Source organism: Taurulus bubalis (genome assembly GCF_910589615.1).
Source record: "Taurulus bubalis genome assembly, chromosome: 7".
Lineage (NCBI taxonomy): Eukaryota > Metazoa > Chordata > Actinopteri > Perciformes > Cottidae > Taurulus > Taurulus bubalis.
Genome location: NC_136595.1, coordinates 7993718 through 8020805, shown reverse-complemented (window position 1 = coordinate 8020805; position 27088 = coordinate 7993718). Strand labels below are relative to the sequence as shown.

General features: G+C 45.1%; 1 protein-coding gene across 1 annotated transcript; it reads right to left on the bottom strand.

The window, feature by feature from the left end:
- Window positions 1-490: 490 nt before the first annotated feature.
- On the bottom strand, window positions 491-21341 carry LOC306739029 (1-phosphatidylinositol 4,5-bisphosphate phosphodiesterase gamma-1-like; the record flags this gene model as incomplete). The annotated part of the gene is made up of 32 exons (XM_079220970.1): window positions 491-874; window positions 1207-1391; window positions 1480-1568; window positions 2461-2622; window positions 2743-2857; window positions 2963-3108; window positions 3633-3857; window positions 3950-4046; window positions 4146-4312; window positions 4410-4476; window positions 4578-4674; window positions 4781-4884; window positions 5109-5186; window positions 5684-5867; window positions 5983-6102; window positions 6228-6428; window positions 6700-6884; window positions 6976-7083; window positions 7167-7286; window positions 7569-7737; window positions 7849-7969; window positions 8163-8248; window positions 8905-9023; window positions 9112-9207; window positions 9297-9369; window positions 9655-9689; window positions 9957-10037; window positions 10126-10210; window positions 11174-11221; window positions 12790-12883; window positions 13321-13470; window positions 21071-21341. The coding sequence occupies 32 exons, from the start codon at window positions 21339-21341 to the stop codon at window positions 814-816; spliced, it is 3939 nt and encodes a 1312-aa protein (XP_079077096.1). The 3' UTR covers window positions 491-813.
- Window positions 21342-27088: the final 5747 nt, after the last annotated feature.

Sequence of the window (27088 nt, the reverse complement as noted above, 5' to 3'; positions counted from 1 at the left end):
ATTTAAGTCAAGCCTGAGGCTACCTTTCACATAAAAGGTTACCTGAGGCTACCTTTCACATAAAAGGTATATATGTATATATATATATATATATATATATATATATATATATATATATATATATATATATATATATATATATATATATATTTCTGAAAGTGTCAAGTAGCAGCCAGGTCAACAAGATTGATTTTGTTCTGGTTGTAAAAATGGACAATGTGCAGATTTCACTTTTTTGTTTGATTTTACAATTAGCAGACGTTCATCACATTAAGCGTCTAAAACTCTACAAGACTTTCAACTAACGAGTAATATCCTGATTATTATTTCCATTAGTCGACTTAATTGTTTGGTTCATAAAATGTCAATATGTATTTCCTTAAACTCAAGGTAGCATCTTCAAATAGCTTATTTCTGATCAACCGTCCCAAACCCAATTTATGATTACAAAACACAAGAAAGGTTACAGGTTCATTTTCTGACGAGCAAGTAGTTGTTTGAGGTCTAATCATTAAAGATAAACTCAGAACTCTGATACTTTATCTCTCCTGTCTGTATTGTTTCCATGAAAAAACTGTTTCACTCTCAATGTGTTTCAGCATTAAGTCTGTGATTGGTTTTATAGCTTAGTTTTGTGAGTTATTTTAGTTTGTTTTTCCTCCATGAGCTGCTTCTGTTTGTCACTTTTTATATCTGGTGCCATGAAGTTTCACAATGTATTGTTTATAGTCCAGTTTATAGACCATCTTTGGCTGTCGAGCTCTCGTGGCAGCGGTTGTGTTGCAGTGTAGCGCCCTCTGGTGGATCTGAGAATTAGCTGCGCTTTGCTGCCACCTGTTGCCTCAGTTTCTCCCTTCTCTTCTTCTCCATCAACCTGGAAAAGCAAAAAAAAAAGAAAAAAGTAATACAATGTCACACCAAGGCTGCATTTCGTGAACATGTCGGTCTGCAAATGAGAAAATTCTACAAACCAAAAATGTGTATGCTATTTAATCCAATAATCACTTTTCTTCATCAACAGAAGCTTTGAATGTTAAAAGGTACATCCAGCACAGCTCCTGTAGTTAATATTCTGTTTCCACGACTAATCCATTTATTGTTTCAGCATTCATAATAAAAAACGTGATATAATATATTAAACGTGGAATTGTAATAGCTGTCTGCACAATAATTCCAGCTATCTTTTTCCTCTGTGTCATCAGTCACCTGTGGTTTCGAGCCTCCACCAGCTCACTCAGCTGGTCCTGAGCGGCTCGGAGCTCCTCCAGACTCTGCTGGTATCCCAGATCCCCTGAGCCCGACCTCTCTAGGAGGGAAACCTGGTTGGACAGCTCGCTGGTTCGATCCCGCAGGCGCTGGATGGTCATGTACATGTTCTCATCGTCTTCCTCCTGCAGCCACAGTGAGTAAGACAAGTGTGAGTTATCAGGTAAGAACTTGAAGTAGAATCGACGTGTCTGTCTCTAAGCGCCGGTTGACCTTTGCATTGACGATCTCTATGTGGATCAGTAGTGACGCCAACTCCAGCTCTTCGCTGTAGCTGTTCTTCAGAGGGATGCTCCGGTAGCCTGACAACACAAATGGCAGAACCAATTCAAACTTCAGTGAAATATTTGTCTGGATTATTAGTATTGGCAAGAACAATTGACAATTTGCTAAGTCCCACCCCCTCAAATGCAGACTGGCCAATCGTAGCATCCGACAACTCTACTGCGCTCCATAGTCATGCAATTGTTTCAGGTTCTCTTTATATTTAGAGGTTGGAAGGAGATGTGGAGCTTTCATTTACCACTGTTGCTAGGTAGGCTTCTAAGTCCATGCTGCTTTTGAATGATTCTGATTGTGAATATAGATCTACCTGGCTTTCTACACTATGATCTGTAGGCTTTAGCTTTTTAACCCGTTTTCGCTGCTGAATCAATTTGACATCCTGGATATGTCCTTCAAACACATAATGTAGAGCCTTCTCCATCACTCGCCACTTTCAAAACAGCCCTTAAACCCCATTTATTTAAATCTGCTTTTAACCTGTGATACTACTAGTTGTTGTTTTTTCTTCACTATTGTCATCTTTCTTGTTTTATTGCTGCCTCTATTGTTTGTCTTTATCATGTAAAGTGCCTTGAGTACCTTTTAAAGCGCTACACAAATAACATGTAATTATTATTATGCTATCTGCTTCTCCCTGAAATTGCATTTTTGATAAATTAGGTGTGGGCGAGCCGGTCATTTTAAACCTGGGCCCTGTGTGTAAATGAGTAATACATCAAAGGTATCTCTGGGTAATAAGTGTCACTATTACACATGACCCAAGCACAATGTTTAACCATGACAAAATCCACAAAATCAGACTCTGTGGAGTAGAGCCATATCGTTGTCAGGCCCCGTTCAGAAATGTCCGATGCTATGGAGGGGTAGGACTTCGCCATGACATCAAATGTAAACGGGGGTGACGTTCACCTGTTCGTAGCAGACGGACAGGGTAGGTCGCCTGTGCCAGGAAGTTAGGATCACTGAACATGTCCTCCTCGTAGACAGTAAAGCGCAGAACGGAGAAGGTGGGGTTGTGGATGTCAAACACAAACTGCTTCTGCACCCACACGGGGTTCAGTCCGTTGTCAGCTGGGAGGGTCAGGAGGAGACAGTTGGTACAAAGACATTGAGCACAGGACTCCAGGCGCACATACTACAGCAGGAATGTGAATCTAATCAATTGAGACCATGAGACAACAGCGTTCTTACCTACGACGTCCGTCTTGCATTTGCAGCTGTCGTAATCGGCTCCACAGATCTCCACCTCCACGAAGGGACAGACGATGCTGCGGCCATTTTTAGGGAGATGACGGGCTCCCAGCAGCTGATCCAGAGACAGTGGAAGAATGTAAAAAGCAGGTACAAGACTGTTGAAACTAAATGATTCTCACTACTAGTTAAACACTTGTACTTCTATGATCAATTTGACCTGTAGCTGGATGGTGATTGGCTCCACGTGTAAGGTGTCCTTGTTGAACGGGTCAAAGGCATCATCCCTCATGACATCCGGCTGTGGAACGAAGCCACTGGCTCCTCCCAGCATGAACAAGGCCTGGTTCAGCTGCATGGGTTTATCTACACACACACAGCCATTTTCATATTTATTCAATCATTTTTGGAATGCGGTCCTGGGTGATTCAGAAGACCGCAAGGCTGAACCTGATTATCCTCCCCCAAAAACTAAAGTCTAACTTTACTAAGACCAACTGTGTTCGGGTTCTTTGTCACCTTGCAATAATGTCAACGTGGAATCGTTAAACAACATAGTATATTGATCTGGCGTCCCTGGTGGGCTCTTAATAAAACCAGAGGCAAAATGTGATGATTAGCGTTGACTGGCTAATGAGGAGAAACATATTTTTACTATCAGACCGATCAGTTATGTAAATAAATGGGTGCTACTGAACCATCAATTTAGCCTTTTTACAGCAACATTCAATTCTATAAATTTGTATCCGTGATGAGAACAATAAAGTACCTGCTTAATCAACTTCACATCTGGCCAGCTCTCTTTGTGAAAAGAGATGTTTATCTCTTCTACATTCTATGTGTCCTTGCTTTGACCTTGTCTGAAAGTACACGTGTCCTTGTACACCGACCTGGAGTCTGGAAATTGAGTGCGACCAGCTGGGAGCCACAGAGCCACACGGGCAGCGGGTCGTAGTTCGAGGAGTCCAGCCTCTGTCCTCTGGGATAAACTCTGGAAAGCTGGCGGCGATTGTACTGCAGGAAGCGTTTCCCTCGAGTGCGCGTCGCCAACTTCTCTGCCTTCGTCTCTGGGAAGGAGGACATGTCCCGGTAAAATGCCCTCTCTGTTCCGATCTCTAGAAGTAGCAGCAAATAAAAAAAGGACGCTTAAAAACAAATCTTTAAAAGAGTGAGGCAAGAGAAGAAGCGAGAGCAGTTTGATCCTTACTGTCCTCGTTGAAGGGGACAGGCCTGCAGTAGACCACGAGCTCAGACAGCTCCACCGCTATCTTTTTCCGCCTCTCCATTTGCTTCTCCTCCTGCATCTGTCACCGTGGAGATAAGGTTCACGAAAATCAGAAAAGCGTCCCCATCAGGAAAATGAGTCCCAAGATGTATGTGTGCGTCACGTCGGTCGCACTAACCCGTGCATCGGCGTTCTGTGCGGCCTCTCGGATCTTGCCGACCCAGCTGGTCACGTCCTCCAGGCTGTCGGCGGCCACATCCAGGGTCTGAACCGGGTGAGACGACAGCTGCTGGGAGTGGATGGTGAACACGTAGGGACGCGAGTTCTTCCCATCCTTATGCACCACTGGACAGATGCATGATGGGGGGAAAGCTTTGTGTGAGAGGGTAGTTTTTGAGAATTGATAATTAGATGCTAACCTCCGCCTGTGTATGGGACTCACCGACATGGCAGGTGGGTACATCAATGAAGCCTTTCAGGAATGTTCCAAGAGGACTATTCTCTGTTGACTGAGACAACAGAATAAAGTGAAAAAAAGACGACATTTTGATTGGAAAAGCAAGCTGATCGTTTAACATTCTTGCAACTCCAGCTGAGAGTCAGAACTCACGGCTTCGTCCAGCTCTCTAGTGGGAGAACTGGGAACCTCCTCCACGTAGTTTGCAGGAAACCAAAGCTGTTTCTTTCCTCCGTAGTCACCTCGCCACCTTAAGACACAACAATCAGGTTCATGACAAGTTGCTCTTCATGAAAAGGAGACAATGCAGTGTAACAGACGCACAGGAGGTCACATGACCAATGAGGCGTACTCACCAGCTGCCCTCCTGCTTATCCACATTGAGGATGAGAGCCTGTTTGGGGAAACAGAGCTCATCTTCCCTCTGAGCGCGATAGTCGTAGAGAGCTTTGACCGTACACTGAAACGCAGCAGTGAGGGACACCATCAGTCTGTCTGCCGCAGTGCAGATATTTACTATACGGTTTAGTTATTGAACTGCTGCTGCTATGGGTTGTGTACTTTTACCTTGAACGATTAAAAAAAAAAGGATAATCAAATGTACCAATAATTTACTAAATGACAAGATAGCTATCATTGAATAAGTAAAACTGTAGGTCCACAGAACAGAAGGATCTCACTTACCCGTGCTGTGGGCATCTTATTGGCTTCCACATAGAAATGAGGGCTGCGGACCTCATACAGAGCCCCGTAGTCAAGCTCCTGAGAAATAAACAAGTAATGGTTACTCCTGCAGTTTAATGCAGTTATTTCATTTAATAAAATATGGCTTAGTATAGTATATAAGAAGGTCCTCACTATAGTCTGTCACATAAATTGTTATAGTATAGTATGTTGAACAAAGAAATTAGTCATAGTATGGTATGTCAAAAAATTATAATAATGAGAATGCCATAGTGTAGTGTTTAGAAAAAAAAGTCATATTATAGTCTGTTGAAAAAGTCATCAAATAATGTCGTAAAAAAAGCATTAGCAGCTATAGTATAGAATGTGGAAAAGTCTATAGTGTGGCAACAATTGTTATAGAATAGCAAATGTCAAAAGTAACAAATAAGTCCTAATATTGTATGTAAAAAATCATTAAGAAAAGTCACTGTATAGTGCGTCATGAAAGTCATAGCATAGGATGTCAAAAGCATCTTAAAGTTGTATAGTCTTCTTCTGTGGTCATGTAAACTTGTCACTGGTACCGGACTCACCGCGGTGCCCATGCGGTCCAGAGCGTCCTCGTTGATGGCGTAGCGGAGCCTCATCTTGCGGTACAGAGGATGCTTCTCATAGTAGCTCACGAGGTCGACGAGACTCTCAAACTCTGCCGAGCTGCCCAACATGAAGAGACGGCCCTCCTGCTGAATGCGACAGTGTTTGATCTTCCCCTCCGCCCTGCAGAGAGGTGGACGAAGAAGGACAACTTGTGCCAAAAACAAACAAAAAAAGAGACTCAATGTTTTTGGTGGGCATCATGCGATCGTCCCTCAGAGTGTGTTGGCTTTTCTACCTGAAGGAGATGGCATAGGAGTTGTTTTCGCTGCGTTTCCGCACCAGGAACGCTCCGTCTCTGGGGACGCGCATCAGCATGTGTTCAGCCTGAACGCGGGACAGACTGGAGTGGTACCACCTGGAGAACACAAAACTATCCATTCACTAATTGGTGAACTTTGTTCTCCTCCGCCTTCTCTCCGTTTAAAAACAACAACAAAAGAGTGACGGTGTGACATCTTTGCAGACTTCAAAATCACTCACTCTCTGCTCTCGTGTGCGTTGGGCTGAGGCACGGGGCTGCCCAGCCTCATCTCGAACTCGTTGCAGCGCAGAGGCGTGTCTCTGTAGTGGCAGATGAGGCGGTAGAGGCTGTCGAACACCAGGTTGTCGGTGAGGTAGAAGCGGGTGGAGCCGGACTCCTGCCGTGAATGGATCCTGCAGTGCTGGACGCGACCGGAGCGCCTGGGGGAGGAGGAGGAACATATGGGGGAGTTAGCGCGGTGATCTGTCTGTCACAAAACTCTGGAAGGCTGGAGAAAAAAAAAAATACATTTAAACAAATACTGAGGCTTTTAAATATGTTTTCCCCTCTCTATGATTACAGCTGGGCTGCTGTACTGTGACGATCCCATGTTTCTAATCTCTAACCTCTTTTTTCTTTCCTCCACTGATTAAAAAAAGGACAAAGAGAGGAAGCGGAGATTACTTTTAGTGAGATGTAAGTATCACCGACCAGAACGAGAGGGTGTAGTCTCCGACAAACGTCTCACTCTCCCGAACCAGGAAGGTGCCGTCTTTGGCCCCGCCCTCGCAGTACTCCTGCAGCAGCTTCTCCGCCACCTGTCGACCATCGCGGCCTCCCCCCAGCTTCCCGTGGAACCAGCGCTCTGCGCAGTGCTGCTCGTTGTTGTGACACTCCTGACCGATTACAGGAAAGAGGAATTGGTCATGATCTTCACCTGATAAATACCTTCTTTTTCCCCTTATTCGAGTATGATCATCTCCCTACCTCCTTTCCTTCGCCGTCCTCCTCTTCTTCCGCTGTCTGGTAGTGAGACGTCTCCTCAGAGTAGTAAATCTTATGACTGGTCAGGACGAAATAGTGCGGCGTCCACGTCTGTGAATCGCACAAAAACACGATTCAGTAACGCCGCACAACACCGACTGTCACTCGACGCAGAAGAACGTATGCACACGCACGTGGTCGATGGGGTCTTCCAGGTAAAGGATGCCGTTCTTCAGCGAGTTGCTGATGTCGTTTTCGGAGCAGCTGGCTGACGTCACCTCTTCATACAGCGTGCCCTCGACCAGTTTCTTGTGCTGCGACACGGCGATGAAACGTGAGACGCACTGTTCAATGTGGGAGCCTTTTAACTGCATGCATGCACCATGTGACCACCTTTCAGTCGTCCGACATGTTTTTAAATGGAGCTCATGGATCTTGTAACTTTAACTTGGGTCATTAGTTACTGTTGCAAGAGCTGCATCCTAGATCTTTCTAAGGGCCTTTGGAGGGCCTGAAATCAATTCTCAGTCTGTTGGCTTTATGCTACATGTTGAGTCTGACTTTGCAACGAGAGGCGAGGGTGTCGGTCTGTGTACCTTGATGAGGATCTTCCTGCGGAGCTGGTACGGCGAGGGAAGCTCCTCCGCGTTGTTATCCACGGGCTTGGTGAGCAGCAGATCCCCGAACACCTTCTTAAAGTGTGTGGCCATGTTCCTCTGTTGGACCACACTGCAGTGGTCCTCGATGGACAGGATCACAGGATACCTGCAGGACGGTGAACCCGTGCGTTAATCTCCGGAAGACCTCTGAATGAGAATCGGCAGGTTGTTCCATTAGCACTGGTGGAGAAGTAAAAAAAAACCTGTCCAAGCTCACTCGGATGTGACGAAGGCTTGTTCTTTGATGGTGTGCAGCACATCCAGGAATTTGATCTTGGAGGTCAACGTGTGGCCGTGGTAGATGATTGGCAGGTCGTCAGGTCCGTCCCAGCAGTCCACTGAGATCAGAAAACAGAACAGAGGTGGACAAAGACCAGACCAAAGCACACCACAATACAACACTGCCAGTCCACATGTGGCCAGTTTTTAGGGGAGGGTTGAAGACGGCATTGGAATGAGCAGCAAAAGACCCTAAACTTCACCACCATATCATGTTTTTGTTGGATAGAATCAAACGCTAGAGACTCTTACGTTCAATGCAGCGGCAGCCCATCCTGAGGCAGCGGGCGTAGGCTTCTAGAGAGGACTCACTGGAAAACTGGTCACCTGTCAGGTAGCTGAGAGAAACATGGAAACATGGAAACAAGTATCTAAATGTTATATTATTTGTTCTGAGGACATTTGATTATTTTCCCTCACAATGAGAGTTAACAAGATTCTAATGTTGTTCCATTTACTGCACCCTCAGGTGCTGCAACTAATAACAGTTCCCACTGAGGTCATAATTTCTTCTTAAATCATTTTATTCAATAACATTTATTTTTTCTAACCAATAAAATAGTCAGAAAATATTTGGCTTTTTTTCTTGATTAATTGCTTATCAGTCGATTCAGTCAGTTGGTGTTGTATTTTTTAGTTATTAGTAAAAAAAAAAAAAACATTCAATATAAATGTGACGTGTTTAGTTTACAGCAGACATGGGCAAATGCTATACTCTAAAAAGTCTTACCAAATTTATTTTGATAAAGAAAGCATTAATTCAGCCATTAGTACATTCAAGAAAAGTTAGCTCATCAAAGTTAGTCAATTTTGGACACACTGTGATGAAATTGATCCTTTCATATGACTCTTAAGAGTCAATAAGCAGATTTTCCTAAACCTGGAGTGTTTAAATCCCCATTATTCCCATGAAGCTCCCTTAAATACGATAAAAGATCTCCCTATACAGTACGGGGACTCCTGAGACAAAAATATAGGAACATGTGAGACCTACGTGTTGTGTGAAGAGGAGATCCAGTACTGGGACAGCGGCTTTTTCATGTCGTCAGCAACAACAGGGGAAAGTCGAGGGTCACACACAGAATTCTCTTTGGAGAACAGGAATGTCAGAAACTGGAGGGGAAAAAATGAAGTAACGTCATCAGACTGTGAGCGAGGAAATAAATCCCTTCATCTTATGTCCGTGGGGTCTCCGCTTCACCTCATCGAGCTGCAGCGTGGGCTCAGGCTGCGGTCCGCCCCTCATGTACCCCGTGAGGAACTCTCTGACGCGGCTCAGATCCGACGCCCAGGACTCCTGAGACCAGCCGGATAAAGAAGTGAGTTTCATCAAAGAGAGCATTTTCTGTGTGTTGTGCATGCCGGTGCGCTGAATCCGCTCAGTACCTTCTGGTCCATCTGTAAAAACTTCTGGAAGTCGTAGAGGGAGATCTGACAGAGCTCCGGTCTGTCGACATTCCTACAAACACAACGGTTTTACAAGATGTCACACAGCGGTGAGTGAAGCTTCAAGAAAGATTCATTTCCCATTACGTTAAATGTTTCACATCCAAAGAGCCCCCCAAAAAAGTACCATTAAAATGGCAAAAACACATGGCAATGTTTCACTTTTGTGAAAGCCAAAACCTCCTTAAGACACTGATAAATGAACTGTGTGGACGGGTAGAAGGACAGTAGTGGGGTGAGGTGAAGACAAAGGGGTGGACACCGAGGAAGAGGAGTTGGTGGAGGTGAAGGGACTCACCGCAGTGGGAAGGAGAGCTCCAGCTGCTCAATAATCTGGGAACAAAATGGATGAACCAGGTGACAGACAGGTGAGGGGGAGCCAGGTGGAGCATACACAGTAAGTGAACGTGGAGTGGTGCGAGTGCAGAAGTACTCAAACACAGTACTGAAGTGGGACTCTGATGTACAAAAACTTTACTTCATTTTAGAGCGAAATCAATTATATCTGATGGCGGATGAGTGTTTGAGAGTCATATTATCCCACTGTGATACTACTAGTGTGGTGGTGTGTACGTGTCCAAACACAAAACTGACACTCACAGTCTTCTGAGCGTCGAACATCAGCGTTCTGTAGAGCTGTGAGAAGTTGGGGTACGACAGGTCACTCCTGGCCTCCACCTCCTTTGTAAACGGGGAGGACGAGCGTTAGTGTGACACGAGAGTCAGAGCATCCAGGAGAGGACGTTCAAAGAGGCACAGAAGCCCTGACCTGCAGCTTGTCTTTCAGGAAGCGCATGTTGGGGACTCTGTAGTTGACCTGAGGCAGCAGAGCTTTCACATCCTTCACTGTGATGCTGAAACACATAAACCAGAGAGGGAAGGTACATCAGACACATTCAGGAACCAGCAGGGGGCGCTGAATGATTTAAGGAGCTAATGTCAAAGTCTGGATTCTACATTTCCAGACTGAGAGTGAGGACATTGTTTAAGGTCTGAGGTTAGAAGGTGACATATGTGTTATATACCAGGCTGGGTACATATGCAGACACTTTTACTCTACTCTGTGCAAAAATACCTTTTCATTCAAAATATTCTTTCCTCCTTGACAACTGGGCAAACTCCATCTGAACATACCATGTTATCCTATGAAACAGATAATTAATGGACCTAGTTTTAATCAATTAAAGAGCTTATTTGTACATAAGTTGTTGCAGTTTCTTCTGTGGATTTGCTGATGTCTTTACCGCAACATCCTTTTTTTCCTAGGACAAACAGCACATGGATAATCACTTTCACTGATTAACAAAACACATGCAACCATCAGTCAGAGAATGAGGAAGAAAGCAAGAGGCAGGTAGAAAAAATAATCCAGGTCAATGCGCTGAGAGGATCTTTTGGGGGTCAATGACTGCGATCACTGCCGGGTCTGATTCCTCTCTCCACCGCTTCCCTCTGTCTAGCTACTGTTACTATTTTCACCGGAGACAGGAAGTTGCCCTCTCCCAGCCCATCGCATCACTTCCTGCTCCTTATCAGGCAGTGGCAGGCTGTTTGTCCAAACAGAAGCCTGGATTCATTAATGCGAGCGAGAGAGAAAGCGTGTGAGAGAGATAGGCAGAGCTTCTGGGTGTGGATGTGTGTGGAGGTTAAGGTCACCGCAGACCCCTGACAGAGGTGTGACACGCCCTTTGATGACATCTGGAGCCGGTTTCCCCTCCACGTGCCTCCTGCTGTGGCAGACGGGCCGATGGGCATCCATCACAGGCTGCTGTGAAAGCTCTGATTGGGTGTTGACGTGTTTGTGGCGAGTCACCCACCTGCCCTCGTGGCTCCGGTCCATGACTTCAAACTGTTTCCTCAGCCACCTACAGCGGGAGGGATGGAGAGAGAAAACAGGAGACTGAAAGAGCCATTATTACAAGAATCCTGCTGGAAGTAAAAAATAGAAGTCAGACATATTTGATTTGTTTTAAATAACTTATTGGAACATTGCACCGAATCAACAACTGCAATCCCTGAATACATTTGTACTTTATTCTATTTCTTGCCAGACACCTGGCAGCGCTTCTGCTCACACAGCTGAGCCACATTGACCCTGATCCAGGTCACAGTGAAACCCTGATCCAGGTTATAGTGAAACCCTGATCCAGGTCACAGTGAAACCCTGATCCAGGTCACAGTGAAACCCTGATCCAGGTCACAGTGAAACCCTGATCCAGGTCACAGTGAAACCCTGATCCAGGTCACAGTGAAACCCTGATCCAGGTCATAGTAAAACCCTGATCCAGGTCACAGTGAAACCCTGATCCAGGTCACAGTGAAACCCTGATCCAGGTCATAGTATAGAAACCCTGATCCAGGTCACAGTGAAACCCTGATCCAGGTCACAGTGAAACCCTGATCCAGGTCATAGTATAGAAACCCTGATCCAGGTCACAGTGAAACCCTGATCCAGGTCACAGTATAGAAACCCTGATCCAGGTCACAGTGAAACCCTGATCCAGGTCACAGTGAAACCCTGATCCAGGTCACAGTATAGAAACCCTGATCCAGGTCACAGTGAAACCCTGATCCAGGTCACAGTGAAACCCTGATCCAGGTCACAGTATAGAAACCCTGAGTACAGCTTCACGATAGGCATCACTAAGCCTGGACCTGTACTTGTATTTATTAAAGTCCATAGTCGAGAAAGGTTTCTCACAGATATGTGCTTCCAAAAAGGTACATTACCTGACTGATCACTTTTGTCAGCTCAGGGAAGGATGGAGGCAGATCTCTCTTAAATTGTCCAGTCATGTCTGGTTTTCCTTGTGCCTCTCTGAATTTGTATATTAAGGGGTAGTTTGAATTTATATGAAGGGGAAACAAATTGTGGCCCAGAAATATGATAATTTTGGCATTATGTAGCGGCCCGTTGGGATGGGATCTAGAGTAAATATTTTCATCCCAAAACAAATATTTGTCCTCTCCTCCGACCAGCACCTCCCTTTCCCGTCCGGGTCGCTACACCTTTTGATGCAACCAGTTATCATTTAGTCACACAAACAGGGGGGTAAGAACTTGTTAGTGCTTTATAAAGACACAATATAATAGTTCAGTGATGCAGGTTTATGACTTGGCCACAAATTAAGGAAAAACGTTGCTTTCAAAATCAAATCACTCACACCCCGGATTCATTTCCCTCGATTCATTGTTTGACCACTAAAGCTTCCAATCATAGACGACAACAATAACCAGCAAATATTCATGTGTGAGTATCTGAAACTAGTCATTTGTTTTGCTTTGATCAAAGTTGCTGCCATTCATTAGTACTGGGAGCCTTCGACAAACGTTCAAGCATACCTGAGGTCAGTTTCACTATCGACAGATGAGCAATGCAATGGAGTGTTCCTTTAAGTCATCGCCACAGACAGTTGAACACATCGACACACACCTGTCTATCTGCTGTGGTGCGGGAGCTCTCTGAGTGTCGACCATCAGCCAGTTGAGACCAGTGATCCACATGTTGACCTCCTCTTCGCTGAAGGCTGCAAAAGAAAGAGGACACAAGAGATGGAAAGTGTAAAAAAACACAGGCAACAAGCAGCTAAAATACATGTTTATTTAAAAGCATATTTAAATTAAATTATCTGTAACAATGTTCTGTGTGTGTCAGGGCTTTAGAGTTAAATGTCATTGTGCAATCCTGCGTTGTAAAATGACAAATAAATGAATCATTGTAACTTGAAACATGTTGTAATCACATAAAAACATTTTTTTAGAGTAAATAATGCATGTTCTGAGAGTGATAGGCGACAAAAGGTTGTCAACATACTGGTCAAATGACCGAGGGGTGAAGTGTGTGACCTCTTAACGTACGGGGCTGTGAGCTAAATCTCCAATTGTTACAAATAGTGGCGGTAAAAGTACATTGGGAGTCACTTCCACACATACACACACACACACACTTCTTAAGCACACTGACCGGCCACGCTGAGCGTCCGGAGGCGAAACTCCAGGCCGTAGAGCACGATGAAGCAGTGGGCGGAGTCAAGTTTACGGGCCTCCTCCGGGTAGCGCTCAAAATCACGGGAGCCCTTCCCCAACCGCAGCTCTCGGATCTCTCGTATGTCCACTGGAGGAGGGAGGGAGGGAGGGAGGGAGGGAGGAAGGAAGGAAGGAAGGATAGTGTTGCATGAACACAAATATGCACACAACCATGAATCACAGTTTGGCACGTTGTTCGTTTCCCTGCCAAACACACAGAAATCTGCTGCCGGAGAGCTCAACACATGTACTGTGTGTGTGTGCGTGTGTGCGTGTGTGTTTGTGTGTGTGTGTGTGTGTGTGTGTGTGTGTGTGTGAGCCCACAGAGCCAAAAAAACAAACACACAAACATTTCAGCTGTCAGTGGCAGGATGCTCCAAAAGTCTGAAGAGGTTTTCAGCAGCAGCCAAACAAACAGACAATTTCTGCAACTCGGCCTTCATTTTTTTAGGAAAAAGAATCCCGAAACTTTGAAGCACAGAAGTCCCTGAAAACCTTGATGGGGTCGGACACTTGAAGTGCTAGAACATCAGAGTTTGACCCCTAAATGAAAGCAAAAGCCCTAAAAGTGTTGCTGACGCTCCTCAGTCAGCTCTTACACTAATGATTAAGGTTGTTAATGACCAAGTTGTTCTGATTTTACTAAATAAAATGTGATTATTGAAGCTGCTTTTCACCAAGACCCAAAGGTGCTACCATTACATTCAAGTCAACGAGGTCGTCGTCTGTTTTTAAGAAAAACAAATACAAAGTCTTCTTTAAAATATTTAAACAAAATGTACCACAGCTTTAAAAAAGGTACTTCTAGATTTCTCAACGACTCTTCTGTCCATATGGATGCTAAATTAGTGACTTTTGGGCACATAGTAATCACCATCAGTTTAAGTCGTCACTGACAGCTGGAGAGTCGCTTAACGGTAATTTTCGCATCCAGAAAAAGCAGCACACTGCAGTGAGAGATTGTTAGAACGACACCAAAATGAAATGGCAGACCGTAAAAGTGCACAATATCGGAAATAGGCAGTGATTTCGGAAACAGCCTAAGTATAGTTCATAGATAGCCAAGTGTTTATGGTTTTCGGTTCATGAATGTAGCATTATATTTAGATACCTAGACACCCTGAACAAAATGTTTTCATCACTTACGCATGCCACCAAGTGTTTATTTGCAGTCTAAATGTAGTTCTAGTATAGCTCAAAATATTGTTTTTGTCCCACAAAACCTTTTTTTTTAAATATTTGACAGGATTCTACATGCAACCCAAATTTTCCAAAGACGTCAAAGACATTCTGCCCAATATACATCTCATTTTATTCACTAAAGGTGATTCATCTGAGCTGCTGGCTCCCTAATTATGCATTGACATGACAATAAAATAAGATATTAAAGGAACTATAATTTTATATTAGGGTATTTGTACAGATTCTAGGATAATAAAAGTGAGTTTTAAGTAAGGCAAATTGTTTAAGTTTGGCATTTGTTTAATGGAGGCGTTTCCAGCTCTAGCACTTTTTCTTCTTACTGTAACTTACTTAAAAGGGTTAAAATCTGCACAAATCTCTTTTTACATTCAACAAGTAATCCCTACATGAATAGAAAAGTCACTGGGAGCTTTGGTTACACCAGAAGGGTTAACAGAGCGGACGAGTCAGGCGACAGACCACTGAGTCTGATGTAAACTCTGGACTCTACTTTGACACTTGCAGCAGTCGACACGCCCGCAAAGAAAACCGCGGCTTATTGACATAGCAGATGTCTTGTGCAAACACACATGATGCTCTGGCATTCACACACCAAAACACAGGCTGCTAGAGCACATACACACAATTGACCTGAATGTGACTTTTGTAAGCCTAAATGCCATTTTCCCTTCAGCCAAAACAAAACTGGCGTTCTGTCCGGACACAGAGGACAGAGCCTCTGAGCCCGTTGCTGGTCTTCATCGGGCCAAAGCGAGTCTTCCTCAGCAGGTTGTATTTGATCCTGAACCAAAGAGCCAAGAGGAGAAATGTGGTTCCTATCCGAGCCTCCTGCATGTGCAGAGGACTGGGAGTATGTTTGGCATTAGGTTAAGAAAGAAGTCCATTATCTTCGGATAGAAATGTGTCCATGATTTAGGTTCAGAGCTGGAAGCAGCAGAAGACTGAGTTCTTCCCCACAGACGATGTGCTCCGGTTTAAGCTTTTGAAGGAAAATTCACAGCAAAACAGCAACATGATGACTTAAAGGACACGTCTGATGACGCTCTACGTTCTTCTTATGGTCAACAAATAATGAATGTATAATAAATATACTCATTAAGCGCCGAATGTGGATCAATCCGCCTCTGAAAATAGTTCCGTTGAAGTAATGTCTGGTGAGAACTGGCAGAGCTAAGTGTTCTTAAAGATGTACCTCTTTATTAGTAACCAATGAGCTTGGGGCTGAGAGCCACAGACAGGAGGTTAGTTTTAGTGTTTTCAATAGATTTGTTGACAAAGAGAAATATATATATATATTAAATAATACCAGCCTCATTCTTTAATTGTTTAAAAAAGAAAGAAAACTCCCAACAGAATATTTGGCCACTAAACCTTTGAGGGGGGGGGAAGCTGCAGAGCATCTGGACCAAAATCCATCCAACGTATTATTATTATTCACAACTGCAGATGTCGTATCACTGAATATTCCAAACTGTCATCTACTCAAATCAACATCAAAAGCTTACTCCCAATCTTGTTTACTTATATTTCCTGCTTGAACAAAAAAGAAATCTCAACACAGTTTATCTTGCTGGATGAGAGTGGATGACTCCCTCTTCAGGAACAAGGACATTGAACCGAAGCTGCAGTTTTCAAGGGCGAGAAAAGACCTTGAAGCTTGATAATGTTGCTCGTTTCAGACTGTAGTTATTTCATGGCTGTGTTATGTTAAACACAGACATTTGATAGATATACATGATTAAATAGAAAACAAAAGGATTTCTTGGATAACGTGTTCATAAAAACGTTTCAGTGTTGGTACTGAAACTCAGGTGTCTAAAGCTGTTGGTAAGTTATGTTAGTAACAAAGCTCTTCACGGTCAAAGTCGACTCAATTTCCTCCCGAACCGATACCCCAAAACCTGTATTTGTTTTTCCTCTGGCCTTTCCCTTTATTACTTCCTGCTATGCCATCTGGACGTTGGACATACTCCCTGCCCGTCTCACTCCACAACACACAGACAACGATAGGCTCACACACACACACATTTTGTACCACTGTGACCTTTGACCGTGGCCCAGGCTATAAGCAAGGTCGTGATAAAGACACATTCACAACTGCATTAAAGAATCGGTCTAATGTAAACGTAACAGGAGGGAGAGAGATGAGTGTGTGTGTGTGTGTGGGGGGGGGGGGGGGGGGGGGGGGGGGCTCACAATGAGCTAACTGGAGCCACATCAGAGTAAAATATACTGTCAGCAGTCTCATGGAAAGAAAGAAAATGCAGAGATCATCGTCAGAGGAGAACCGCCTGTCTGTCCTCAGTAAGTCCTCCGAGCTCACGGCTTGGACTGAATGAAAGGTTCCCTGAACGCACCACGAGTTGTGTGCACTGCTGACCTGAAACCACCAGCCGTGGATAATTGCAGTGCATTTCCAGTGAAACAAGCTGTTCTTGGTACAGCTGGTGACATCACTCCTGACCAGATGGCAGAAGTCTACTTGGAGATTATAAATCACAGGGAAGCAAAACTATGGGAGACGAGAATGAAAAATAAGCACGGGGGCGGGTTATAAAACGGACAAAGGAATGGGTGGCTGGGATGCTCATTGAAAAGAAATCAAAAGAAATTGCTGATAAATAGAGAGGGGTCAGTACATGACGGGGGTTTCACCAACTTATTCCAAAGTCGAAAACTTTCCTTCGAACACGGGAAAATATGACTCAAACTGCATGAGTGTATAACCTTGTTGACCTTTCAGTAAACTAATTAATCTTGACCTTGAACTCAAAGTTGCTGCAAATTTGAGCTGCAGAGCAAAAGAAGGCTGATCCAATGGAGCGTTTAAATCATTTAAGGGCCAAGTTTTAGCAAACACACAGACGCGGTCCTGATGCCGCTTTAAATGACTTCCCTTTGGTGCAAACCACCAAAAGCGGCGCCTCATTTGTGGTCCATGTCTCCGCTTCCTGCAGAAGATGCTGGACCTTTTGTTTTCCTGCAGAAAGCCAGTCCTTCAATCTGTGACGGGAAGCGAGACACTCCCTGATAACCCCACACTTCCTGTGCCTCGGGATTTAATACCTCCACTGTTTGCCAAGGAGCTCATCTCAAAGACAAAACAGCAAGGCCGAGGGAGAAACTGTGTTTTGAAGCAAACAGAGGAGGGGGGGGGGGGACAAAAAACAAGGCAACAAAAACAAAGGAAGGAAAATCAGGAGCGAACGGGGAGGTGAGAGGAGACGGAGTGAAGGGGTCACTTACATAAACATGAGTTAGATTTCTGGGAACAAAAGCAACAAATTAATGACCTTAGACTTCAGAGTGAAAGTACACGGGAGGTCCGTGAAGACCTTGAATGCGAGAAGGGCGTTCAGGTGGGTGTGTGGAGGGAGGAAACTGGGAAAGGATAGCTGGGAGGAGGAAGATGGAGGAGGGGAAGGAGGGACGAAAAGGTGGGGAGCTGAGATAGAGCAGAGGGAGATAAAGTGAAGGAGAGACCCACTGAGTTCATGGAATGTACTGGTGGGTTTGTCCAGAGGGAGGTGGTTTAAGGCCCGTTTGAAAGTGTGTGTGCGTGTGTGTGTGTGTGTGTGTGTGTGTCTTCATCTGTGTGGGATTGAGTGTTAAGGTGTTCGTCGTGGTTTTCACACAAGCTCCTACTCGTAGTTCTGGTCGTCCCTTGGATTAGCAGAGGCTTCATGATTATGGATAAATAACTGACAAGGTTTTCCAAGCAGAAACTACACCTACATCTGTGCAGCTGCACCAGAAGCCTCTGAGCTTCCGTTTCATAGAATGATTGGGGGCGGGGGGGGTTACTGGATATGAAAGAAAAACAAACTACAGTGGCCCTGAGAGGATAGCGCACATAGGTAAAACACAAGCAACTGAAGAAAACCTCTTCCTCAATCTGCTGGCTAGCACATGCAGAAATGAGCTAATAAATAAATAAGCAAATACAGAAAGAAGTACTGCAAGTTAAATATAAATAAGTTTTCAGAGAACAGAAAGTGGTGGAGGACTGTTGCGACATTTTCCGTCGCAAACTAAAAACACATCTTTTTCGACTACACCTTGAATAAGGAAGGTAGCGCCGTAGTAGCACTTTAGTAGCACTTAGATGGCACTTACTGATAGCACTTTGTAGTTTAACTTTATTGAAATTGTACTTTCTTGGTTCTTGTTGTTCTGAGTTTGTACTCATGGTGGAATTGCACTTATCGTAAGTCGTTTTGGATAAAAGCATCAGCTAAATGAAATGTAATGTAATGCCATGATGTGAGGCTCTTGGCTTACTGAAGTGGACCCCCTGTTGGCTGAGGGGCTGAAGACTACACAATGATACGATTATGAGCATTTTAAATCCATTCATACGCACAGATAGCGACTTGCCATGAGATGTGTTCCTGCAGGATCATCTGTTTTTTAATGTCATCTGGAAACTTCTTTGTCTCCTAACTCATTGCAACCCGCAGTGTCTGTGTAATTGTTTTTGTTTTTTCCAGTGTGATGCACATGTGTTGTCCGATTGGTGAACATGTTTTCCGCCTTCAGCGGGATGATAGGAAAGCTACCCTGACAGCAGTATACCTATTCCCATCTCAAAGGGGAGGAGTCTCTCTTTCTTTTTTTCTACAGGGTGCTACCATAAAGTCTGAGAGTTAGAATAGCACATGGCAGACAGAAGGAAACTCTATCATGCCAGTTGTGAATGCCGTACGTTTTCTCTGTGCCAAGAGACACTGTAACAAATCCTCCCCCAGGACACAAAATCCAGGGCGCAGACAATCGCCCCCACACCCGACCGGACCGGCGGTCCAACGGGACGTTTCAACAGCAGCCCACCCCTTTGATCGTTCCACGGCCACTGGACTCCCCTCCAGCAGGCAGCCTCCTCAGCCGCCACCCCCCAGTCAGCCAGCCAGTCAGTGTGTCAGGCAAACCGACAGGAAGCACCATGCTGTACCGGGACTTATCCATACGACAGCAGCGTGCACGTTATTCTGTCACTGGCCGGCTGACATGGAGGAAGAAGAGGTTACAGGGCCGTGACATCACCTCAGTTGAAAGTTGGGAGGGACGGGGTGGGGGGGGCTGCGACCCAACACATCGCATACAGTTCCCCCAAACTATAAAAAACATATTTTCTAGCAGCCCAAGTGGTGTGTTTTGGTTTAAATTGCTCCGTAACCATCATCGGCCGGGCATTTTTTCTCTAATTAATGCTGATGAGATACAAGAGTTTCAGTACCAAAACAAATTCATTCTTGACCTTGGAAATAGTTTGTTGACAACATGGTGTCGCTGCAAGATAAACCTAACAGCTCTCTACTAGCGTTCAGGCACAACGGAGGATGGCGTCTGCTCAGCTGTGAGGTGTTGAAAGCTCCGAGTGCTTCTTCAGTTGAGATTACTTTGTCAAAATAAATTTCCCGATGCCAAACTTATAATATAACCTGCTTCCCTTTCATTTAACAACCAAAACTGACGTCAGTGCCATCTGACACACAAGCAGCCATGACAGAGCATTGTCCAACTAACAGGAAGTCTCAAATTCTGATTCAATTGAGAAAGTATTGGATAAAATGTCTGAGAAACAAGGGTATGGTGATACTTGACGGTTTTCAGTGTGATACTAAAAGAATTGTTTTGAGGTTCCATACTCAGCGCCCATGCGTGAATGTGTTAAAGTGTTAGGTCAGACAAAAGACATTTTCTAACCGACTCCTTAGTGTCGAACAATGCAGACAATTCTATTTTATGTGTTGATATTTTTGAGTAACAAACCTCTGAAATGTTTGCTGCCACACGACTACAATGGGGACCAATGGAAGGAGTGTTTGTGGTGGTGCAATATGGACCTCAATTATAAACTTTTTTTAAATGGAACTTTTTATTCTAATGAAACAATTAGAATGTGTCTTTTTCTAACTTACGGTAGGTTAACTGACAGCTTGACACAGTGGTTCTCGACCAGGAGTCACCACACGCTTCTGTTCTTCTAATATCTGCTCTTTTTTTTCCTACGTAAAACACTGAAACACTTTTTACTCTTCAGTCCTCTAAAATCCAACGAATAAAAACAATGGAGAACATTCCTCTTTGGTTCCACCAACCTGTGATGAAGAAGAGGTAACCAGCAGACAACACACACACACATATATATATATATATATATATATATATTTTTTTTTTTTTTTTTTTTTAAAGGGTTTGGAACCGCCACATTGAAAAGCTGCACACGCAGAGGAGGAAACTGTCCCTGGTGTTGGGTTTCTGTGTTCGTCAGCAGGTTCTCTGATTCTTCATTCTCAGCTGACTCTTCAGCACACAAAATCTGCAACTTGCACATCATGTAAAAGGATGTGAAGAAGAAGAAAGAAGTGTATACGACGCATGAGACTGAGACACATCAAGGACGTCACGTACTTCTCTTTTATGCATGAATGAACCGTGAGCCCAGTGGGTCCACTCAGTAACCCTTTCACTGCAACACTCACCCTCTCCTTCTACTTTGTCGGGGTTTCGGCTCCACACTATCTGCCGCACGTCTTGCTTTATCTGGAAGGTTCTCCTCTCGGGTCTCTGGGACTTCTTCTGGTAGAAGACGGTCATCACCGTCCCCATCTCAAGGCTGTGGAGGATGCGGGGACCGGCCTCCGTCCAGTCCAGCATCCTGGAGGCCGGGACCGGACCGACAGGCCCCGCGGCAGCGCCGGCGGCCTCCTCGCCACAGCCATTGTGGCAGCCGCTGAACCTGGCTGCACACATCTTCAGTGCATAGCTGCACACACACCTCGCAGGATTACTTATCTGTTGCGGTTTATGGGTGTGGATGCTTGTCCTTAAAAAAAAATCCCTGCAATCACTGAATGCACAAGTTGGCCAACACGCCCAAACCACTGGTGCCAGGAGGGAAGTCTTGGTATCCAAAGTTATGAGTTTGTGTGTGTGGGATTAAACTGAACTGACATTGAAACAAAAAGCTAAAATATATCACTGAGCTGAAACACTGAAACGTCTGCGATGTGAAGTCTCCTCTGGTTCTCTGGAGGGGGAGTGTATCCCTGTGTTATCCTTTCCAGATGTTTCTGGCAGCACTCCAGTGAAATCCTCTCAGTCAGAGCTCATCACGCTGGACTCGGGTTTCCACACTCTTGAGCGTCCTCCTGCTGCTGCTCCTCCAATCCAAAAACGCAAAAAAAAAAAAAAAAAAAAAAAAAAAAAAAAAGGCACCACGGCGGCTGCGGCTTCGAATCCACGCCGCGTCGCCGCCTCCCTTTTTTACCGCTTGCAACTCCTGCGAGACGCGTCTCTCCCACTCCTGGCTTGTTTGGAGAGTGAAGTCAGCGCGAGCGGCAAAGACGCAGGGTTGCGCAAGGACGAGTCGGGCGAACACCCCGGAGGTGAGAGCGGCTGGGTGACGTGGGAAAGGACGGGCAACGGCGGGCGCTCTGCGGCGGCTTCACGGAGACGGAGAGGCGCGCGGATGGGAGACCTCGGAGCGGCCGCGCTCCCATCCGCCGAACCATTCTGCTCCCCGCTCACACACTCCTCCTTGCTGGGCACGTTGAGCCGCCGGCGGGGTGCATGGTCCTATACGCGGGAGTAGCCGTACAGTGTGTGTGTGGGGTTGTGGTGGTCGGCAGCAGACTGGGAGTTAATTGCCCTCCCGGTTTCCTCCTCGACCAGGAGCTCTCTCGGTCTGCGCGTCCGCTCAGCTCCAACGCCAGAGGGCTTGAGAGGAAAGTAGGGCTAGCCGACCGGAAAAGCTTGATCAGATTTGTTCTCCCTCTCTTGTGCTGTAGTATATGGGGGAGAGTCGCAGCGGAGAGCCAGCGGCGGAGAGGAGGAAGGGAGCAGAGCGACCTCCGCGGGTCTCCAGGAGACCTGCAGCTCCGGGGGAGAGGAAACACGCGTTGCGCGGATGAACCTGTGGAGAGAACCCCGAGTGTGGTCAAGAGGTCAAGTGCGGCTAAATGACTTGAAGGTCTCAACGTGTCAGACGGTCATCTGCCACAGCAACAAATCATGTATGCGTATTTTACGCAAATTACTGATTTGGGTTGTTTTCCTTGTTTCTATTGTGTGTGCTTGGTTAGATTCTCAGGATATAAAACCCCTCTTTTTAATCATAATAATGATCATAAAAAAATAATAGTAAAAAAGCTATTCTAAACTCAAGTTCAAATTATAAAAAACATTGTGAAACTGTTCCCAAAGTCCCAAGTCTTACCTTCCTGAACTCCTTGACGTGTTCCAACCAGAGGTTAATCAGGTGGTTATGTGATGGGGACGGACAGTCCAGAGCTCCCCAGTGACGATAATGTATTTAGTTTTTCCTCATGTCTGACCTGACCTATTAAAAGTGCTTCTGAAGTGCACCGGTTGCTGAGGTGGGAACCTGGTGCAGGAGGTATCGGACCGATGGCGAAGGTCATGGTTCATCCTGGTTGTTCTTTAGATGGGAACAGGACATCTGCTTTGGTGTCACTTGTGATATTTTTTTATGCTGGGTTTCCCATCAGGACCCAGCTCTTATGGAGGGAGAGGAGATGGTTCCCTAGCCTGTACACTGGTCTGTCTGTCTCCTGCACCCAACAGGTAACAGGAGGTGGCACGCCCTACATGGAAGCACCTGGGCCCGATGCTCTCCAAGGATAAAAGCAGCCAGGCAACAGCGCCTTATTCCTTGTAAGCGTTCCCGATTGTTTTGGGGTGCATTGCCACCCATCTTAGTGAGCAAATAAACCTTCCTATGATTTGCCTTAAACACGGTGTCTCCCTCTCGTTTTGTCGTGGCGTTGGAGCCGGGTCGTCACACTCATAAGTGATGGTCTATCTCTGTGATTGGTAATTGACATTCACTGTTTTGACTGGATTTGCACTATTGTGGAAGGGAAAAGTGCGCTGTGTTCCTAACATTCTTCAAGTTCCTGAAATGGTGTTGACGCAGTGCATGATGTTGTATTTGTGCTATTAATCTCTTTGTGAAACTACTTTAAAGAAAAACTAATTTTATCTCTGAAAGTTTACAAAAATCATACTGTGATCATTACTGACTATTACAGGATATATATTTTTTCTAATCTAACGAACTATATTTTGATAATGAGTAGTTCTAATTCAGATACAGGTTCTGAATATGCTTCAGTGAAATGTGGGAGTTATATTTGTTATGACAAATGTATTCAACTCATGTCTGATATTGATCATGTCAACAATTTGAAACACTTGAAGCAATGACTGTACTCTGCAAAACACACTGTAGAAGGGTTGTTCAGGACAAAAGTAAAGTGTGCAACCATTACAGCATGTTTCTTTCCAGAGGGCTCCACTTCCATATCACACTCATTTCATTTGAATCATGTAAAGAGGGAGATTGTCCTCCTCATTATATATGTTATACCTCTCTAGAGCATGTCCAGATATCCATTGACACTGCTAAAGCCCAGCAAAAAAGCACATCAGTACCACAGTGATAGTAGATGGATAGTGAATGGTGGGCTCATCTATACATAACTAATATTGAGCTTTAAAATCACTTCAATTCTGTAAAAATGTTAATTAATTAATGTATTGTAATATTGAATGGATAATGCCCGGCTGCTGTTTGTTTACATTCATATGACTTGTGCAACCTTGTTTCTTGACTTCCTCCGCATGTGATTTTCATCAGTTTAATAAAACGCATTGAACATCCATGTATGTATAGCAGTCTGACATCCATAATGAATGTGTACAGGTCCATTTACTGTCACTTGCAATTGGTTGATTATTGTGCCCATGTACAACCTGCCCTGCATGTGTCTGCTCAGATCTCTCCGTCTGATCTGTGTGACACTGTTTAACTGTGAAAAAGGAGTTAGTTTCTCTTAGTTGTTGCATCAGACTGTACACCAGATGTTTTGCGGTTGACCCCTGACCTCCAGTGGCGGGCCGTGCATTTCCTACCTAGGCCTGCTGTCTGATATCGTGTACATAAATACGGGGATGACGGGAAGTTGTTCGGCGCGCACCCCCTCCATATTGGACATATTGACCGAGTATTCACCGGAACTTTCATCTCATAATTTCATTTTTATATCGTGCAATAACTCTCAAATGTTTCATTGATCTATTTAGGCCGACAGCATATGTACCTGACAATACTCTTTGAGCCGGACCTGTTTGTTGCAAAGTAAAAACACAAATGTATCTTGTAGTTATTTTCTATGTATTTCTTTATTTTGTTATGTCTCTCCAGTGTTGGTAAGTTTTATGTGATCATTTTGAAATAAGCTACAGCAGTGTTATGAACATGATAATAATGATATTATTAATTAAGTTCCCACATTGTTTCCCCCTCATATATTAACGTCATATCTTGTTCCCATGCAGCTACATGTATGTATCCTTACCTTCTGTTCTGGTACACAATCAGTAAAGATAACAATTGTTTATGAGAAGAAGAATTATACTACACGTTGCTGGCTGTTCCTCCATTTTATTTTTATCAACATGTAATATTACAAAGATCAATACTTAACAGTAATAACAGTAATGCCTTTGAGTCAAATGAAAATCAAAAAGAAATGCAATTATAATTTGCACAATATTTATTGTATATAAAGTGTCATACATTTAATTATATCAGAAATATTATGATATTGTTTCTAATATAAAGACATATCTAGAAGAACATGTATGTAATCGTGCTAATACTACTATAAATACTGTGCATACAGTTTACATGAACAAACTGTATTCTATGTGACAAATGAAATACTTTAAAGCTTTTAGAATGATCATTTCTTGTTCAGCCTGAACCGTCAGTCTCCTTCTTGAATTCTGAGCAGATGCAAACAGCTGCTGACAGCTTCCTGTGTGTGGGAGGAGCTTCCCGAACCCTCCAGCACAGAAGAAGCAGATGGAGACAAACTACGTCCTCTGTGCTGGTGGGGACGGGACGCTCCTCGTCCTCTCGGCTGGTGGGTGGGGCGGGTGGTGTCGGGGTGGAGGGGCAGGGAGGACCGTACTCACTGGGTCTCTGACTCTCTGGGGTGCTGAGAGGGGTTCAGGTCTGTTGTGGGTCTGGGTCGTCCTGGGATGACGGGTTGGTTGACGTCCACCCTCAGTTGCCCCAAGAGTGAGACCTGTGGAGTCCTGCCCTGTGAGACACACACACAAGAGATGAATACTTTGGAACTCAACTACACAACCTTTACATTGTTGTGTTGAATCTGGCCTCCAATGATGGAATCGTATTACTGATACTTCTGTAGTCCTTGGGAGGGATTACTTACTCAGCACACTGAAAGAAAGGCGACCGCCGCTCTCCATCTGGTCCTGTAGTCTTATCCTTCTCATCTGCTGCGTCTTCAAGGAGACCCTGGATGTTGCTTCCTGTATCACGGCCATCGATACCTGAGTAAAAGAGACTTGGAAACTTTTCTTAATGTTAGTAATTGTTTACAACACATCTGTCTGGTTCAGCCAGACACTTTCAGGGGACTCCTGTTATTGATGGTATTAAGTGTTGTTCTGGGAAAGACACCGTATGAAGAAAAACATACACAGAATAACAACCATTCACAGTTTCACAGACTTAATGCAGAGAATAAGAACAGAGCGCCCACTGCAGTCGTACAGAGACCGGATAGCCCGTTGCAACGGGTCCAGCTCCCCATACTCCCGCAGCACCCTACACAAAACTCCAAAGTACACAACTGGGGGCGGAGCTTCTTCAGGACGATCCGCACCAAAACCTCTGCTGCAGGATGCTACCTATTGCCAACCCCGCCAGACGCGAGGGAGGTTACCTTCCCCGCCAGACGCGGGGGAAGGCTGTCTGGCGCTTTATCAGTCCTGCCAGACATAAAGGTTTTACAATACTGCAGCAAACAGGCAGTCAGTCTCAATCCGAGTCGCTGTCCTCATCCCACTGCCAGTGTCTTCTGTTTGTGGAGGATCTGAGGCCTGACTTGGAGGGTGCAGACTCTTCTGACCTCTGTGGGGCTGGGGGCGCCACGCCAAAAGGGAGGGTGAAAAGATAGCCAGGGGGAAAGGGACTTGGATGCTGCAGGTCCTGTCAGAAACTCAGAGTTGGGAACCGCTGGGTGAGAGGGTCATCTTCATCTTTTTCTTCCTCCTCAGCGAAGCTTCTTCAGGACGATCCGCACCAAGCCTCTGCTGCAGGATGCTACCTATTGCCAACCCCGCCAGACGCGAGGGAAGGCTGTCTGGCGCTTTATCAGTCCTGCCAGACATAAAGGTTTTACAATACTGCAGCAAACAGGCTGTCGGTCTCAATCCGAGTCGCTGTCCTCATCCCACTGCCAGTATCTTCTGAAGGATCCGAGTCCTGACGTGGAGGGCGCAGACTCCCCGTCATCTTCTCTGGTCCTCTTGGCGGAGGATCCGAGTCCTGGCGTGGAGGGCGCAGACTCCCCATCCTCTTCTCTGGTCCTCTTGGCGGAGGGCGCGAGTCCTGACGTGGAGGGCGCAGACTCTTCTGGGGCTGGGGGCGCCACAGGGTC